General features: G+C 43.7%; 1 protein-coding gene across 1 annotated transcript in view; it reads right to left on the bottom strand.

Annotated features, from left to right (window-relative positions):
• SFMBT2 (Scm like with four mbt domains 2) overlaps nucleotides 1-19808 on the bottom strand; it is a 277081-nt gene that overhangs the window by 226379 nt on the left and 30894 nt on the right. The window contains exon 2 of the mRNA XM_004712625.2: nucleotides 11356-11507. Within this exon, the coding sequence (XP_004712682.1) occupies nucleotides 11356-11455 (100 nt within the window). The 5' untranslated portion in view covers nucleotides 11456-11507. The remainder of the gene's footprint in view (nucleotides 1-11355; nucleotides 11508-19808) is intronic.

Here is a 19808-nt window from a genome sequence, read left to right as displayed (position 1 = left end):
TGCTATTTTCAATACATTAAAGATGTTGTCTTAGCTGCTGCAAATCTGTGGACTCCGTGTACAGCAGAATTCAACGGTGCCATCTTCACAGTCACTGCTGTGCTAAAGCCCCCAGTTGTGGCCACTGTGTATCCTGAATGCCTGAGAGGCTCCTCTTGCAGTACTCTACCAGACCATAGTCAGTTGCGATCCATCGACCATTGGCTTTATTTCTGAAAGTAGATCAATAGGCCTTTCTTCCTGGTCTTTGTTTGAAAGAGCCACTGAAACCTGTCCACCCTAAGTGACCCTCTGAGAGCTGCTATCTGAAATACTGGTGGCACAGCTTCCAGCATGACACAAGCCTCCACACTACAACAAACTGACAGACGGTGGCTATGAATGGAGACGTAGAATCAGTAACAGGAGGGCCTAAAAACAAAGCCTGTGCTTGGAGACAAAATCCAAACAGACTGCCATCGAGTGAATTCTGACTGACAGCCACCCAGTAGAGCAGTGGTTCTCAACCTTCCTAATGCCACGACCCTTTCATATGGTTCCTCATGTTGTGGTGACCCACCCCCAAACCATAAAATTATTTTCGTTATTACTTCATAACTGTCATTTTGCTACTGTTACGAATCGGGCAACTCCTGTGAAAGGGTCATTGGACCCCAAAGGGGTCTCAACCCACAGGTTGAGAATCACCACAGTAGAGAGTTTCTGAGGCTATAAATCTTTATAGGAGGAGACAGCCTCACTTTACTCCTGCAGAGGCTGGTGGATTTGAATCGCTCACCTTGGAGTTTGAAGCTCGATGCTTATTCTACAGCGAACAACACAACCTTTTTCTACCAGCGATTTTAAAACTGTGGCAGGGAAAAGTAATTCCCTGGCAATGCTCTGTAGAGTTCCAGAAATTGATGGAAGAGGATAACTTGTATAAGGTCAGATGATAAGTTGGAAGGCAGTTTCCATAATTTTCACCATAAATGTCACCATTTACTTCTGGATTACTTATAAATGCCTCCAATATTACTCCAATGTTACTCCGATAACATGATTTCGAATCAAAAGGGCACCTAAGGTTTTAAAAAAAAAAAACCTTCCTGGGTACTCCTAGCATTGTGCTTCACCCAGGAATGATGCCTTCCATACAGAAGCATGCTCCGAGAAGGAAATCAGAGCAGCTAAAGCATGGTGAAGAGGCCTGGTGGCATGGCGATTACAGCCACAAGGTCCGAAGTTTGAATCCACTTTCTACTCCAAGGTAGAAAGATGAGGCTTTCTACTCCTGTAAGCAGTCACAATCTCGGAAACTCCCAGAGCAGTTCTACCCTGTCATACAGGGTCGCTGTGAGTCAGCATCTACTCGATGGCAGAGAGGGACAAGACATGATGAATGGGGAGCCTGGGTGGCACAGGGAGTTTGCGTTTGGGGGCTCCTCTCAAAAGGCTGGCAGTTCAAACCCATCCAGCAGCTCCGAAGAAGAAAGGCCTGATGGAAGAGTTTTCATCTGCAGCGCATCGGGTCCCCATGAGTTGGCCCCGGGGCCAACTCAACAACAGCCAACAACAAGAAGAAGACAACGAAGCAAAGTAAACTCAGTACTGGCAAACATCTCTGAGGGGCCCCCAGCAGCTCTACTCCCTGGCAATCCCCCCCAAACAGCACAGCACATGGACGGACACTGTGGCTGCTACAGTGGCCTGAAACATAGGATCAATGGTGAGGATGGGCCTTGCAGTGTTTCACTTTGTTATGCAAAAGGTTGCTCTGTGTCAGAACCCACTTGCTGGAAACTAACAATAATAGCCCCCAAGGGAACAAAGGGTGGTGTCTGACCGGTCCCTCCTGCTGAGTTTTACTGGTTAGGTCCCTCACAGTGGACTCATGGAAACACCAGCTGAGCAGTCAGGACATTATCAACTGTGGCCAGTACTCTGGGGCAGGCCTTGATGAACCTCTTATCACTGCAAAGCAGGGGGGAGGGCCAGACAAGGCCTAAAATAAGAACCTCAATCCTGAGACCTTGTCTTGCAGCTCTTTATTCCTGACATAACTTTCACCTACTTATGAGCATTTTCACAAAAAAGTTATTTCCATAATTTTTAAGTCATTCCAAACTCATTTCCTCCCTCTTTTCCCAATATTTAAAAAAAAAACAAAAACAAAAAACCAAACCCCACTGCTGTCATGTGCAGTCTCATTCACAGGGACCCAAGAGGACAAAGTAAACAGCTCCATGGTGTGTCCAAGTCTATAAATCTGTAAAGGGGCAGACAGCCTCATCTTTCCCACTTGGATAGGCTGGTAGGCTCGAACTGCTGACCTTCTGGCTAGCAGTCCAATGAGTAGCCCACTAAGGCTCCCTTTTTCCCAACAAAATGAGCTGTAAGATGCTTTGGCACGCCAACACGTGCTTATTCAAGCTAACCACGCAGCAGATGAGAACGCAAGGTTGCTCTCTGCTGGTCTAAAGAAAACACCTTCACAAGTACCCCCAACAGGCAGACCTAGAATGGAATTTGTGAAAAAATAAAAACTTGATTTTTCCCCCCTTTTTAAAACAGTGCTTTGACTAGCAGCTTTGTGCGCTTCCAACACTAAAACCATATACAAAATGTAAGGCTACTCACAATAGAGCCTTTTAAAGTCTGTAACATGCATAACATTTCCTCAGTTGTATGTGCCCTAAGCAGCTGGCTCTCAAAAGACATTTCAATGAGCAATACATAAACATGCAAAATGTTTATGAGTAGATGTCTCATAAACCCAGAGCAAATATTTACAGCTGATTCATAACCCTCTTAAACCCATAAATGTTTTATCAAGAAAACTCTGACAATTCTTCTCCTCGGTAAATGAACTATTAGGAGGCAGTCCCCAATGATGTACTGAAAACAGGCTATGAAAAGCTACTAAGAAACCCCCACCACTTAAAAAAAAAAACCCAGGCATGTTCATTAATGGCAACCCAGCTCTAGAAAACAGAAAAGATATTGATGTGACCAGACTATTTCATAATATACAGAAAGAGAATGGCGTACTAAAAAGTTCAAGAGCAGGCATACGTCATTTTGTTTCACCTTAAAGCCTCTTGCAGAGCTTTGGACTTTTTGGTTTGGGGGATTTTTTTGCTTTGGAAAAATGGAAAGTTTGTGGGACCCCACCCTGACCCCACCCACTGGTGCAGTTTTTCCAACAACATGTGCTCACTTGGTGTCTCTGGGCCACATTTTAGAAATTCTCATAGTATGTCAAACTTTTTTCATAATACTATTGCACGCTTAAAGGACTATAGTATAATAGAAACATAACTTTTATATGTACTGGTAAACCAAAACATCCATGTGACCTGCTTTATTGCACTATTAGCTTTATTGAGGGGGTCTAGAACCAAAGCAGCAATATGGCCCAGGTATGTGTAATAGTTAAGGTTTATGTGCCATCCTGGCCGATAAACACACGTGGGATTAACTGAAGGGCGGAGAGATAAATGGCTCGGTAAGCCTCGCCTTTCTGGTTCTCTGGTCTCTTGTTCTCTGATGGTCAGACCAGGGTGTGGCTGCCTTAGCTAGTTCTTTGCCTCAGCTGTCAAGGCTCACTTCCTGGGAGATATCCCTGAGAAGAAGTCACATGGTCTAATCCTGATGCAGCCCTGGGTGCTGGAGCAGTCGCGTGGAGACCCCTGCCAGCACTGAGATACCTACATGCTCACTGATTCAACTTTCCTCTTGCATTTGGCCTTATTGGGTGTGTTTTGTGAGTGAGGTGGACTTTGTAGATCGGTGTCGGACATATGGGCTAACGTTGGACTGGACTGGGTTGGGATGCTTTCTTATGTACACTTGCCTGTTATATAAAACTCTCTCTTATATACATGAGTTTCTGTGGGTTTGTTTCTCTAGTCTATCCAGACTAACACAGTATGTCTATAGGAATCTTGTTCAGACAATTCTACAATTTGAAACAAGGTTCACTTTGCAAGACTGAATGCTGACACCTGGGACCATTTACGAACCAGTTAACAAGTTATGAACTGATAGATTCAGGATGAGCAAAGCCTGACTGGGCATCTTATGTGCTTGGTATTTTCACGAATGTGGAAAGAGAAGTAAGAAGACAAATCTTGGTTATTTCAACTACTGATGGTCAACCCATGCTAACACAGGCTGTAGAAAGTAGTTCATTCATCGGTGTGTTAAACAGAAATAGCAGTATGAACAACCCAAGTAGGACGTGGGGCCACCTGCAGATCCCACAACTGCCTCCACAAGTGCAGGACTGTTCCACCACCACCACCACCACCCAAGAAAATACTCTCTTTCAGTGCGATGGATGGGAAGAAGAGACCAGGAAAGGATTAGGCAGTGGTGTCTCCATATAAATGTTTGGCTGCTAACCACAAGGTCAGCAGTTCAGAACCACCAGCTGCTCCTGGAGAAAGAGAAGGCTTTCGACTCCCATAAAGCGGTCCAGTCTCAGGAAACTCACCGGGCCATTCGATCCTGCCCTATAGGAATGTTATGAGTCAGAATTGACTTGATGGCAGTGAATTCATTATTTTTTGTTTTGTTTTTATGGCTATCCTAGCCACCCACGTGATCACATGTTTTTACTAGATGAGGAGGAATGGAGGGATGGGAGGGCAAAAATCGCTTAGCTAAGGGAGGCAACAGCGATTGCAAAGAGAGATCGAAAACATGGAAAATCATAGGGGCACCCTGACTTAGTTCCCAGCCTGGAGAATAAAGGATCTGATTTTTTCAAGAATATTGACTCCTTTTCTTCTTAAATAAAAGGGCCCGCAGAACTCTAATTGGCAACATCTTAAACGCACACACAACAACTTAAACAATAATCCAGCCCAGTATTTCAGTATAGTAATTCTTTTTACTCGGAAGCTTGCCCAGCCTAAATTTGCAACAGCACTTTATCTATAGACTTCATCAGGAAATTACATTTAGCAGGCCTGTAAAAATAATGTCAAGAAATCTATTTATCACTATGTCAGCATATTGTTTTGCTTGCTTTTATCACGCAATTGGAGAAGCCGAGAACTCCAGAAATCACATTTGGGTTTGTTGTTTTCCTTCTTTGTGCTCCCTGTGATAACGCTGTCAATCTGGTCGGCTGGAGAGGCCTCCATTCCTAGGCTCCCTCATCACCCCATGCTCATTCCAGTCACGTATGGAGTGCTCAGGGGAGGAGGAGTAATTCTGTGTTGTGCCTATTTCATTTACTAGACTTGGGTGTCAGTTATTGATCCCAACTCTTATTCAAGCTTTCCTGGGAAAAAAGAGGGTAAGAAAGCTGCTCGTGAGATTCACTGTCCATTGTTTCAAGTCGAAGTTTACATTTCAGAGGGCTCATCTTTAATCAGAGTAGCCAGGGGTGGGGTGGAGGGAACAAAACAATTCAAGAAAAACACACCCAGTCCCTAAGCATCCACAGTGGTTTGTTTTGGTTTTGTTTGTTTTTGCGGGGTGTGTGTGTGTGTGTGTGTGTGTGTGTGTTGTTTTTGTTGTTGTTTTGATCTTCTTTTTTGGAGGTGGTGTTGTTTGGAGCGATCAGTAAGATTTTCCATTCTTTGGGAGCAAAAATTTGCCAAAGAGCTGCGGTCACTGGGGAGGTTGCTAGGAAGATGCAGTAATGTCGCCGGAAACACACTGGGGGACAAGAAATGATGGGAGAGCGAATGAACCTGAGTTGTACCTGTGTGCTAACAGGCCCATAAAACGTGAATGTGGATTGCCGCAGGCACATGTGTGCACTAACACTTGTGTCTGATGGGTGTCCTGGTAATTTCTCCTTCCACGGAAGAGGCAGTCCAGCCAAGTGTTTTCCAGAGTTCATGTTCCACATCCAGGATGTCTGAGATTAAATCTTGGTCCCAAGACATTGACCAAGTGACTACACCTGCCTAGAGGAGCAGGTTTCTCATCCAGAAAATGGGCAGAATAATAGTGGCTGTTGCCTTGGGGTTGGGGAGAGATGAAGTGCATGCAAAAGACGGCCTGCTGCAGAATTAGAACCACAGATAATATATATACCTGTTGCTCCTCATATGCAAGCCAATTTAGGACCAGCTGAAACACTCTGAAGGAGGAGCCCTGGTGGCATAGCGGTTACATACAAGATCAACAGTTTGAAATCCTGTTTACCTCTGTAAAGAGTTAGTCTCAGAAACCCACAGGGGAAGTTCTACTCTGTCCTTTAGGGTCACTATGCGTCAGAACTGACTCAATGGTAGCAGTAAGTGTGGTTCAGTTTGTACATATGATATGGGAATCTCATCTGAAAACCCTCAGCCCTAAGACACTACACAGCTTTCAATATGTTACAGTTGCCCCAGCACCAAACAGCCCCCATGGATTCCAGAAGTGAAATTACTTTATATATTCACAGGTTCAAAGTGAACTGTTACTATTGTTGTTGGGTGCCACCGAGTCCCCTTCAACTCATATCAGCTCCTGGTGACAGTGCAGAAGGACTGATAGACCTGTTTTTCAGAATTATGCAGCAACCACTAAAGGTAGTGATGAGGAAGGACCCCACAGGGTTTCCATGGGGGTGATCTTTATGAGAGCAGGTTGCCACGTCTTGCTCCCAAGGAACTGCCCATCTTTCTATCATCAGCCAAGCACGTCATTGTTTGTGACAGGGCTCCTCTCAGAGTGAATTACCTTACAACAAAATCAAAGTGAACTACTTAAAGAACTATACTTAAATTACTAATGGGGTAAAGGCTATTAGATTGTCATTTGTAAATAAAGCCAGCCTCAGTTCTTCACGATGTTTTGACCGTCCTGTAATCTAAGTCTTCCTTAAAGGAGTCTGTCTACCCAGAAGGACTAGGCTGTCCACTTTTGAAGGATTAGCCACTGAAAACCTTATGAATAACAGCGTAACACTGTCAGAGAGAGATGAGCTGCTCAGATTGGAAGGCACTCCGAAGACAAGGTAGGAAAAGATGCTCATGGAAGTAGAATCGATCAGGGTGTGAATGGAGTAGAGCTTCCATTCACCGATGGGGCTCGACCCAACATGAGCGGGACAGGCTGCAATGTCTGAATCTAGGAAAACTGGAAATGGTCAAAAATGAAATGCAGGCCCTAGACCCCTATCCGAGGTATTAGTGAGCTGAAAAGGACTGGGTATCAGGTATGCTGAACCAGACAATCATATGGTATGCCAGAAGTGACAATTCAGGAGGACTGGCTTTCCACTCATTGTCAACAATGAGTACAAGAAAGAAGGAAATGTTCTAAAATTGTGATAATCACTATACAACTCTTCTTGATATGATTAAAATATTGAATTGTGAGATATGTGGTTTATGTACCAATAACTATTTAAAAAATGGAGGGAAAGAGCACTTCAAGGTTGATCTTTTTTTTTCCCCCCCAAGATCTATCTTAAAGTAAATAGGATAGGATAATAACTGTATGCCTTCAAGGAAATCTTGCTGATACAACTGTTTTTCAGAATTATGCAGCAACCACTAAAGGTAGTGATGAAGAAATTCAACATGCACCGACAATTACTAGTGACAGGAATTCTAAAGTTGGATTCAGAAAGGAAGGGACAGAGGTTGGAAAACAAGGCCTCAATGATAGAAATGATGCTGGAGATCACATGATCAATTTTTGCAAGACCTACGACTTCTTCATTGCAAACACCTTTAAAACAACAAAGTGTACACGTGAACCTTGTCAGGTGGAACAGACAAGAAGCAAACTGACTGCAGGAAGCGACTATAGAGGAGCGCAATATTAGCAGCCACAAGGAGGCCCACTGTGTAACAGATCGTCACTTGCTCACATGTGAGTTCAGGTTGAAGTTAAATGAAATTAAAACAAGTCATGAAATCTGAAATAGGATTTTGAGGCTATCCTACCTATCTTGAAATACAAGAACATCTCAAGAACAGACATGACTCACCAAACACTAATGACAGAAGACCGGATAAGCTCTGGGATGGCATCAAGAGCATCAGTCATAAAAAACGAAAAAGGTCGTTCAAAAGACAAGAAAGAAGAAAATCAAAGTGACTGTCAAAAGAAACTGAAACTTTCTCTTAAATGTACAGCAGCTAAAGCAAATGGTAGAAAAAATGAACTCAAAGAGCTGACCAGAAAAGTTCAAAGGGCAGCTCAATAAGACACAGTACTCTAATGAAATGTGCACAGACCAGGAGTTAGAAAGCCCGAAAGGGAAAACACAGTCAGCATATGTCAAGTTGAAAAAACTGAATACAAAAGCCATGCCTCAAATTGCCACATTGAAGGATTCTATGGGCAAAATAATGAAAGATGCAGAAAGCATCAAAAGAAAATGGAAGGATTACATGGTCACTGTACCACAAAGAACTAGTTGACATTAAACCATTTCAGGAAGTAGACTGTAAGCAATCAATGATCCTGAAGGAAGAAGTAGAGGCTGCAGCAAAGGCATCAGTGAAAGGCAAGGCTCCAGGAACTGATGGAATACCAACTGAAATGTTCCAACAAGCTGAAGAAGCACTAGACGTACTCACTCGTCTATACCAAGAAATTTGGAAAATAGCTACCTGGCCAACTGGCTGGGAAGAGATCCCTATTTGTGCCCATTCCAAAGAAAGGTGCCCCAACAGAATTCAGAAATTATCAAACGATATTATCAATGGCACGTGTAAGTAAAATTTTGCTAAAGATAATCCAACAAGGGTTGCAGTGGTACATCAACAGGGAGCTGCCGGAGACTCAAGCTGGATTCAGAAGACAAGGTGACGTAAGGGACTATGAAGAGCAAGGGTGTCAAATGGAGAACTAGGAGAGGGCTTGGCCTAAGCCATGGTCTTTTCCATCACCTCATATCCACGTGAAAGCTGGAGCGTGAACAGGGAGAACAAAGAATTGGTGCATTTGAATTAGGCTGTTGAAAAAGAATACTGAAGTACAGTGGGCTGCCAGAAGAACAAGAGAATCTGTCTTGGAAGAAGTACAGCCAAAATGCTCCTTAGAAGTGAGGAGGGTCAGATTCTGTCCCAAGAACTACAGACGTGTTATTGGGAGAGACCAGGCCCTAGAAAAGGGTATCAATCTTGGAAGAGTCAGCAAAAAAGAAAACCATCAAGGAAATGGATTGACCCAATGGTTGCAACAATGTGTCAAGGATGATGCAGGACCAGGCAAGTGTTTCCTTACCTTGTGCTATGAAGTGAAATAAGCAGCAACTTGGTGGTCCATCTAAAAGTCCACTCCCAGCACAAGCACATAAGGCAACCCCAAGGATAGAAGGAAGGATTTGCAATAGCGGAAAGAAAGACAAGGAATAGTAAGCCCAGGGCAAATCTCTTTTTTAAAATGTTAAGGTAATTCAGAGCTACTTAGACGTAGTATTTCTAGTAAAGATCGCAACGTCTTCCCATGATTTAGGTTGTTCCCTACACAGAGCAAAGAACTAATAAACCTCAGATGGGCTTTCACCATGGCATATCCCAGCCAATGATATAACAAATCAAGCTCTACTATTTCCCCACACAAGAGATAGGATCATTTTCAAGGAAAAGTCAGTACAATTATTTTCCTGACATTAATGGCAGATTATCATTAATGAGTTTCAGAAGCTACTTAAGTTTGAGAGATATATTGCAACTGCAAGAAAATTGAAAGCCAGTAAATGGTTGAATTTTAAATAAACAATTTTAGAAACCACAACACTGGAAAGGATGCAGAAGACGGCGGCAGATTTGTGGGGGCGACCGGCTACAAAAATACATTGGAAGTTCAGACTCCGAAAGTGGAAAAGCAACTTCAGTCAAGCAAGCCCGAGAAACACTTTTTGTAAAAGGCTTATTTTGTAGTTAAAGGGTGCCCTGGTGGTGTAGTGGTTTATGTGATGAACTGCTAAGCACAAGGTCAGCACTTCAAACTCACCAGCCACTTTGAAGATGAGGCTGTTGGCTCCCCAAGAGACTCCCAGCCTTGGAATCCAAAGAGGCAGTTAGTTCTATCTGTCCGGTAAGGTCACAGTGAACCAGAATCCACTTGATGGCTGCGTTTGGTTGGTTGGGTTTTCACTTATAGTTAAATACCAATAGAATGACTACGTTAAACCCTTCAGCCAAGGCACTAACTGCTGTCAGAAAGGAATATACATACTCCCATGTCCAAAGGGAAGCAGCTTTGGCTTCTTGTCTGCTCCCTCCTGCTTTCTGTGCAGGCGGCCTGAGCTGGCTAGGAAAGAAATCCCAACACCTTTCAACACACTGGGCAATCACTTCTTTCAGGGTTTCCAGGTTCTTTCCAGGTAAAGAAAGGGCTCCAGATAAAACTTTAAGAAACATAATATAATAAAGCTGGCCATCTCAAGCTATCTGTAACTTTACCATTGACTGGTCTCACCCAAATGAGAGGACAAACTTTCTAAATTCTTTGAGACAAAGGTGAGACAACCAGCCTGCTAACCTGTCTCATTGGAAAAGCAGTCAAATCCCCAACGTAGTTAATGTTTACTTTTTTTTAACATGGCTTTGTCATACCTGAAATATTTATAATCTAGACAGCTAAGTCCTTATTGAATTGTCCGCTATATAAATAAGTTTGTTTCCTCAAATCCTTTTAAAATAACCCTTCGTGTAATATTTAGAAATAGATCCACTTATAAATACATTTGTTAAAAATGAAATTCATTCAAAGGCTTATTTTTTTATTTCCTGCAGGACCAAAGAAACACTTTACCACCACAAATGCACACACATAATCTAAACTTCTTTACTAGCATGTACTTTGCATGAAAGACGGGCTCTAGGATCCTGAGAGGCATTTGCGGAAGTCGGGCTCCAGGATCGAGAGAGGGGTTTGGGGGTAGAGTGGCATCTGAGGTCCAGCAGGCCCTGTTCTCTGCTCCCCGGTACCTGGATGAGAATTACACTGCTTGCCTCCCCATGGGTGGAAGGAGCATCTCCCACTGAGCTAGAACACTGACTTGTTAGTCTCCTACCCAGTGCCTCTGCTTTGCCCCTGCCTGAAAAGCCCTGGGCCTCCTGGTTGAGATGTTGAGATGGCAGCACTGAAATGCAGATTGCTCTGTGGACCGGAACACCCCTTTGATCTAGCAGGGTGTGTGTACTGTGATAAGCCATTGAGATTCTCAAGCCATCCAACATCTCAGTATAACCTAGCCTGCTCCCACTACTAGAGGAAATAGCAATTTTGAACCAAACCTTGCATAACTTTCAAGCTGCTACGTGCTTATAAATATGACAGCAAATTCTAGGTGCAGGCGGTATGTGAAGATCAAAATGATGCCCTGTGGTTCCCTGAGCATTTTAAAGATTTTAGTCTATCCATCAGGAAGCCAGGCGGCACTAGAGAACATAGTCCTACCTGAATCCAGATCTCCATTACCATTGGCTGAGTTGTGAGGTTTTCCCAAGGGTGAAGAGGAAGGGTCTTGCATGTTGGAAACTGGCAAACTGCTCTCCATTCCTAATTAGTTAGCAGCTGTTCCTCTTAATTCATCCTGCATAAGGAAAGACCTATAGGAGGGGGGAAACAGGGCACATTAATTACATTAGTTTTTACGCTCTCCAAAAATAAAGCAAACCTACCAGAGTTGCAGACACGTCATCATAACATTTCCGGTGTGATGTAATGTTTACAATCGCAAAAACCAGTAATAAAGAATAAAAAAGTAAAGCTCACACAATAAAATCATCTTCTAAAAGGGACATATTTTCTCTCAATTCCAAGTCTACCAAGGCTAACAGCAGGCAAGGCCATGCAAAAGGTTTCCTCCTCATACTCAATGCTGCAAAGGAGCAAACCCTTACCAACGTCAATATTCCAATATTCCCAAGCACCGTGCCACACAGTGGCCTGCTCCTCAGAAAGACATTCTGGCATGTTACAGGTTATTTCCTACCCGCCTCTCCACCCACCCCCCATCCCCTGAAAACAGTTACAAGTACCAACATCTGCAAACCGTGTGCATTTTACAGATTAAAAAGGGTGAAAGACTTCTAGAATTGCAAAGGGTGAATTTACAGTTAGCCAGGTCTCAGAAACCCCGAGTCCAATGCCTTAATGCCAGGGCCCAGAGTGACTCCCAAGCGGTCATTGCCACACAGTGGCCACTCAGCTGTGAGGAGTAAGACCCATCACGTGGTGAACATGATTTTCCACGTTCTCTTTTAGCTTGCACAGATGAAGTGTTAAGTTAGCAAAATGGTCAAAGAAAGGATGAAGCAAATAATAGTGCAGCTATGTCTACAAATAGAGCATTTGGGTACCCAAATACACTCTTCTTAAAACGCACCACACACACACACACACACACACACCATTAAGGCTATTTGATTTACTTTCTTGAATAATATTTTGAGCTTTTGTCAAAATTGATGGTGCAGAAAAGATCGTGTATATAATGGTTGGGAGAACGCTGACAACTACTGCTGCCAGAAGTAGCCAAGAAACCACTAGAAATGCACCAGGCACACAACAAAGTAATTTAATCCAGTGCCTATTTATTATCGCCTGTTATATATAAAATGCCATGGCAAGCACTGTGGGGAGGAGATAAAGCTATTTTTCAATCAGAATAAAAAGAAAGAAGCTAGCTCTTTTAGAATAGAAATGGAGACGATCCCTGAACTGGCTCATTAAACATCAATCTAATCATCCCGCCACTACAAATCTAAGTAGATACACAGACAAATAAAATGAAAATCAAATATACAGGACAACTGTAAGCAACTAAGAGAGCATGTGTTGAAAGAATAAAAGATAAAGACTTACTTAGCATGTGGGCTTATTATATTTTCTGACACAACAATGTTAAAAGGCCCCAATAGGATGCCTAAGACAAATAAGTAACAAATGAAGGCACAGATATGGAGCAACTGGAATCCTTCCCCATTGCTGATGGGAACACAAATGGTACAGTCCTAACGGAAAACAGGGTGGCGGTGCCTCCAAAATCTATAAATAGGAAGACCTATCACCCAGCAATTCCACTTCCTGGTAGATACCCCAAATATTTTAAAGCCAAGACTCAGAGACCTGCACATCAATGTTCGTTTCACCCTAGTGGTGTTGTGGGCTAGTCATCGACCTGCTGCCCACAAAGTCCTTGGTTCAAACTCACTAGCTGTTTCAAGAGAAAGATGTGGCTACCGTATATACTTGAGTATAAGCCAACTCGAATAACAGCCGAGGCATCTAATTTTACCACAAAAACTGTATGAAAGATGTGCTGAAAAACTTGGCTTATACACGAGTATATACAGTATTTGCTCAAAACTGCAAACTGCATTAAACATATGCTGAAAAACTCGGCTTGTACACGAGTATATATGGTATTCGCTCCTATACAGATTTAGTTTCAGAAACCCTGTACCAGGTCACTGGGAATCAGAATCACCTGGAAAGCAGTGGGTTTGGGGTTCATTGCAGCGCTACTCCCAACAGCCAACAGGGGAAAACAACTTAAATGCCCATCATCAGACAACTGGGTAAACAAAACATGGTACATCCTTACAATGCAAGGATTCTCAGAAATGAAGTCCTGCTGCATGCTGCAATAGAGATGGAGTGAGCGGGGAGGAGGTGAAGGGGGACCCAACTTGGAAGACACATACAGACTAAACGGCACATATAGAAATCGCTTAATTCGCGTGTCTTTTGTTGTGTTTTTTTTTTTGCAACAATAAATTAAAAACAAAAACTAAGACAGGTGTGTGGGCTCTGGAACAAAATTCGGGATCAACGATGCTGGCCCAAAATGTGAAAGCTATATGGCTCAAACTAAGGCACTGGGTTCAATGTGCTGTTTGGCAGCTTAGAAAACACAGCCAGGATGGGGAAAGGCCAGCACTGATAACTCATCCACGACAAGCACGTGTGCACACTCGCTGTTGCGCAAAGCAGGGCTTAACACAGTCTTGAATGGCTCGGCCCTCTTCTATCTCAGAGTGTAAGACGGTATCAGAAACTAAGGCATGTAAAGGAATTACTTGAATCTAGGATAAAGATGAACTTTTTTTATTGCAGTTAATATATATGAGGAGGCTTCAAAAATTTTGTAAAAAGTCCCATGGTCTTTTCGTTTTTGTACAAACTTTTGGGAGCTCCCTTGAACATGCAACATAACATTGACTGGTTCACATGTATAGTTTACATGTGACACAAATTACTAAGGGATTTGTTCATTAATCATTTTATTGGGGGGCTCATACAGCTCTTATCACAATCCATACATACATCCATTGTGTCAAGCACATTTGTACATTATGTTGCCAACATTTTCTTTCTACTTATCCCTTGATATCAGCTCATTTTTTCCCTCCCTCCCTCATGAACCCTTGATAATTTATAAAACCTATTATTTCTTACACTGACTGATGTTTCCCTTCATCCACTTTTCTGTTTTCCAGCCCCTTGGGAGGGGGTTATATGTAGATTATTGTGATCAGTTTCCCCATATTCCCCAAATTTTCCCCTTACCTTCTTGGTATCACTATTCTCATTATTGTTCCTGAGGGGTTTATCTGCCCTGTGTTCCCTGTGTTTCCAGCTCTTCTGTAACCATGCACATCTGTAACCATGTACATGTCTAGCCAGATTTGTAAGATCATGATAGTGTGTGAAAACATTAAAGAAGTAGAGGAAAGTTGTATGCTTCATCAGCTCGTCTGTTCCTTGTGACTGTCCTAAAAAGGGATGTCCAATTGTCTACAGATGGGCTTTGGGTCTCCACTCCTCACTCCCCCTCATTCACAGTGATATGATTTTTTGTTCTGGGTCTTCGATGCCTGATACCTGATCCCATCAACATCTCATGATCACACAAGCCAGTGTGCTTCTTCCACATGGATTTGTTACTTCTCAGCTAGATGGCCACTTGTTTATTGGGGACTTGTTTGGGTTTTTTAAAATAATTTTAAAAAGGAATGTTATCCCCAATCTATCACCATTGAATCCTTTGGTGAGGTTAGCTTGTGAATGCGTCATTAAAAACAGCACCTATTCAAGGAATCTGTCTAGTGGATAAAGAGGTTTTAAAATGATCTGACTTGGCCAACGCTGACAATCAGCATTTCAACCCTGAAGCCGGTTAATTTTACCCCACGGCATTGGTGTGCTACCAGAATCCATGCGCAGATGTGGCAGAATGACCTCTTCTGAGAGCACTCCTACACAATTTCCATTAAGACACTCAAAACTAAAACCACACTCTTGCCATCAAGTCGATTCCACTTCATAGGAATGCTATACACAAGGCACGGGAATTTGTGGGTAGCGACCACCTTTTCCACAGAAACGCATCCATTCACAACACAAGGACAAGGTTAAACATTATCTAACACCAAATGCTAGTACCCAAAGCGTCATGAAGGAGCATGGGTACCTACACCTGGTCTGGGCAGCCATGCCTCTGCAGATTTCCCCCCAGAGGTCACACACAGCTGCCTGGGAGAGTGAGGGAACACCTGCCAAGGGAACTCGCTGGTTCACTGCCCACACCTCACGTTCAGTGTCCCCACCCATTTATCTCGCTTGCCACTGGCATCTAAGAAGCAAGTCACTGCAGCAATATGCCTACAAACTACTTGCTGGTAAACATATGCGGCCACCTAGTCAAACATCCATCAACCAACCAGCGTACACCAAAGAGACTGCTCATGGAAAGAAGCACAGGGTGAAACACAGACTGTGCCCATGAGGAAAGGACGTGTGATGGTCACCAAGAACTCCGGTGAGAACTTAAGAGACGTGAGCAGTCATCGACTTCAGAAGAAACAAGAAGATAAGAGCACAGAAAGAGGAAGAAGGCAGAAAGAAGCCCTTGGAAAAGCCACCAGTGCCTGGCATGATGGGCATTTCCCACTCTGTCTAACCAAAGTGACTCTCCACAAACTGTCTTCTTCACGGCTCACCTCCAGAACAGCCATCGGGAAATTACCAGACCCTGAACTTGGAGGGGTGATGCAAATGCAGCATCAAGACGGGGAGTAAGAAAGACACTTGGCCGCAACCCATCAGTGAGTTGAACATTGCCATGATGCTGTGACGCAAACACTAGCAGAGTCACCTCGACAGCTCTGTTTCAGCAGAGCTTGGCGAGACAATACAGAAAAACTTGGCCGTCTACTTTCCATAGTGAACCACTGAAAACCTCAAGCAGCACACCTGAGCCTGGCCCAGCTCACTTGCTTTGGGTCCATCATCCGGAGGGATCAACAGCTGGAGGAGGACATCGTGTCTGGAGAAATACCGAGGGAGGGAGAGCCCCTGTGAATTGGACTGGCGCAGAAACGGCAGCAAGAGATGCGAACATGTCGGTGATGATGAGAATGGCGCAGGACCGGACAGCATTTCAATCTGTTGTTCATGGAGCAGACAACAGCAGCTTTCTACCAAGCTGCCCTCAGAGCAAACAAGTCAACCCGAAAAGAAAAGAGAAGGAAGTGAGATGGCCAGAAGCCATTCAGGGAGAACACCTGCCTGAAGGACTATTATGGTGTCCTCAAAAGTGAGGCCCACAGCACGTGATCACTATGCGAGAAGAAACAGATATGGAACACAGGAATACAACCATACTTGAAGCAGGAAGACAAAAAGGAAACCAAGCCCACAGACTTCAAGTCCAACTCTTTGCAACCCAACAGGGCATAAATGCTCCATAGGGTTTCCCAGGGCGGGATGGGCTGCTGTTTTCAAGGTCAGTGGTTCAAACGCACCAGCAGCACTGCAGAGGACCGATGAAGCCTCTGGCCCTGTAATGATTACAGCCTCGGAAACATGTAAGGAGCAGCTCTACTCTGTGCTAAAGGCCTCCCGGGTCAGAAGGGACTTCTGCGCCGTAAGTGTGATTATCTTTACAGACACAGGATAGCACTCTCCCTCCTGCAGAGTGGATGGTGGGTTCGAGCCAAATCTTTCCTGTGAGCCGTTGAGCATTCAACCACTGTTCAAGATCACTGTGTAAACTGCGCCCTGGGAATACAAACAGCAATCACAAACTGGATGGGATTATAGTACAAATGTCCCCTCTGTCTTTAACTCAACTGCCATCACGTTGACTCTAGAGGACAAGGTCGAACTGCCCCTGTGGGTTTTCTGAGAAGGCAACTGCTTAGGGCAACAGAAAGCCTCATCTTTACCCCCAAAAGAGAAACTGGTGGTTTTGTACTTGCTAACCGGGTGATCAGCAGCCCAACACGTAACCACTACGTCACCAGGTCTCCTCTCCCACCTTTCCAAGGCCTCCAAGTTCACTTTCACCGATGAAGGCAAACCTCCAGCACAGAGGGTGGAAAAGGGGTTGTTCACAAGGCAAGCCTTAATTGGACTATTTCAGAGCTCTGCCAGCACTTTTGCTGGCCTCCCCTGTAAGGCTGCATGTGTTTATTTTGTGTCTGTGTGTGTGTTCATTTCTTAGATGTTTACAGAACATAACTCCATCACATGTAACAAATGCAAAAGCAAGGACAGTGATTTAATGAGAAGAGACAGGATTCCGGCAGGGGGAAAATAAATCATCAGTGTATATACCCACCCTGGCTAGTCATATAGTGTAATGTGGGCTTGAAGCAAATGGGCTTCCCAAAAGTCTTTGGGACTCTGACTTGCTGGTAAGAAAAGCCAACGAATTCTGCACCTCAAAATATAAACCATGGGAGTATTAGCATGGTACATATTTTTTATTTCATTTTATCCACACCTACAGTGATTATTTTATAAACACGAATTCATTTCCTTCTCCCCGCTTTTTAACGACTTAACCATGATACACATGTTGTTGTTGTTTTCTCCTGTAAATAAAGGTCAGGGGTAGGCATGTGGGGCTGGGAAGGCTGTTCTACAGTTATGTAGAACCCAGGCTCCTTTCTGTTCTACTATTTAAGTCGTGGTTCCCATCATCAGGGCTGCTTCATAGTCCGTGAGGGCTGCTGCCACTCCAGTCACTACACAAAATATCTAAGGGATAAATAAAGAAGGGGCAAGGAAAGGGGAATAAACCTCTGACAATGGTCCGCTCCCTTACAAAGCTTTCCCAGAAAGAAGGCTTATACAATGACTTTTGCTTTCATTTTATACCAATAGCTGCAAGGGAAACTGGAAAACGTGTGACTTCCAAGTTGGGCATATGGCCACTGCCAAGAATACAGGGTTTCTGTTGGTAATGACACTAGGGAGAATGAACACTAGAAGGGCAAGTAGTAGCTGTGTCATAATCGGTTAGATGTCCACCCTAACGTCACAACTGTTTGTAGCACATCCTGAGTTCTGCTAATGTAAGATAACAGGTGGTCATGAGGAATAAAGGTGGGGATATTCAACAAGGGCCCTTATTCCATACTTTGTCCAATATTGTCCTGGATGCTTGCTGTCTCAGTGGCCTCAGGTGGTTGCACTTTGACCCAACATTCCTTTCTAGCCTTCAGTCTCAACAGATTATGTATACCTTTTATGTCTTTTCTAATACTGAATCGTTCCCCTTTGCAGGCTCACTGAGTCCCTCTTACCCATTCAATTAAGGACCCCTGGTGGCCCAATGCTGCAAACCACAAGGTCAGTTGTTAAAAACCCACCAGCTGCCCTGCAAGAGAAAGATGGGGCTATGTGCTCCAGTAGACAGTTCGGGCCTCAGCAACACTACTCAGGGTTGCTAATGAGGCAGAAACCGCACGATGAAAGTAGATTCTACTCTGTTCTATAGTGTCCCTACGAGTTGGAATTGGCTCATTAATACTGGTTTACTTTTTGGGTGGCACAGTGGGCTATGCATTAAGCTATTAATCACAAGGTCAGTGGTCGAACCCACCAATTGCTCTAAAAAAGAAAGATGAGGCTGTCTAACCCCCTCAAGATCTAAGGCCAAGAAAACCCAAAAGATCTAATCTACTCTGTCCTACAAGGTTGGTGATTCTGAATCAACGTGATGGCAGCAAATCATTCTCTCTCTCTCTCTCTCTCTCTCTCTCTCTCTCTCACACACACACACACACACACACTTTCCAGGTGTCCTATAATGCAATTATCATTTGCAGACATTTAAACTGATCACCTTTTAATAACTGAGTACTTGTTATGGAGAAGGGACAAATAAAAGAGAAATAATACTGCAATACCAAGGGGTTTAGGGACCTACACCTTGACATCTGCACCAGAGCACTCACCAAAACAGAATGTGAATACAGCAGCTCTTTTGTTTGTGTGCTTGTTTTTCAAATTCATTCCTCCAGAAAGGTTGTCTTGAGCTATAATTCCCTTAGCAAATTCTGAAGCAGTGTTTTAAATTAACAGTGAACAGCAATGTGTGTGTAGATATCATTTCGTTGTGTTAGTATTGGGGGTCCTGGTGGTGGTATAGGTTGGGCCTTGGGTTTAAATTCCTAAGGGAATCGCAAGGCCAGCAGTTTAAACCCACTCACTGCTCTGCAAGAGAAAGACGGAATTGTCTGCTTCTGTACAGATTTACAGGCTCAGAACCACTGGACAGGGTTGCTATGAGGCAGAATTGACACAACAGAAATAGATTTGATTTGGAGTGGAAGCATTATGATACATACCAGAAACCATAGTGGGTACTGGGGTCAAAGACATACTCAGACCATAGCTGTTTCCAGTCCAGAAGCCCAAGATAAAGCTCACACGCACTACAGAGGGGGAAAGATACGCAGGGATGCAGTAGAGAATTAGGAAAGAGCCAGCAGGAAATCAGCAGCAGAAAGACATATGAGACTTCAGATGGTCAAAAACTCTATCAAGGGTGAAGCCACCCTTAGAAAAAAGCATAGCAGGTCCGCGTGAAAATTATGGGGTGCCTCCACACA

Source organism: Echinops telfairi, unplaced genomic scaffold (genome assembly GCF_000313985.2).
Source record: "Echinops telfairi isolate 266 unplaced genomic scaffold, ASM31398v2 ScPeMD7_7473;HRSCAF=8511, whole genome shotgun sequence".
NCBI classification, from domain to species: Eukaryota; Metazoa; Chordata; class Mammalia; order Afrosoricida; family Tenrecidae; genus Echinops; species Echinops telfairi.
The sequence above is the reverse complement of the archived record's forward strand: the minus strand, read 5'-3'. Positions and strand labels throughout refer to the sequence as shown.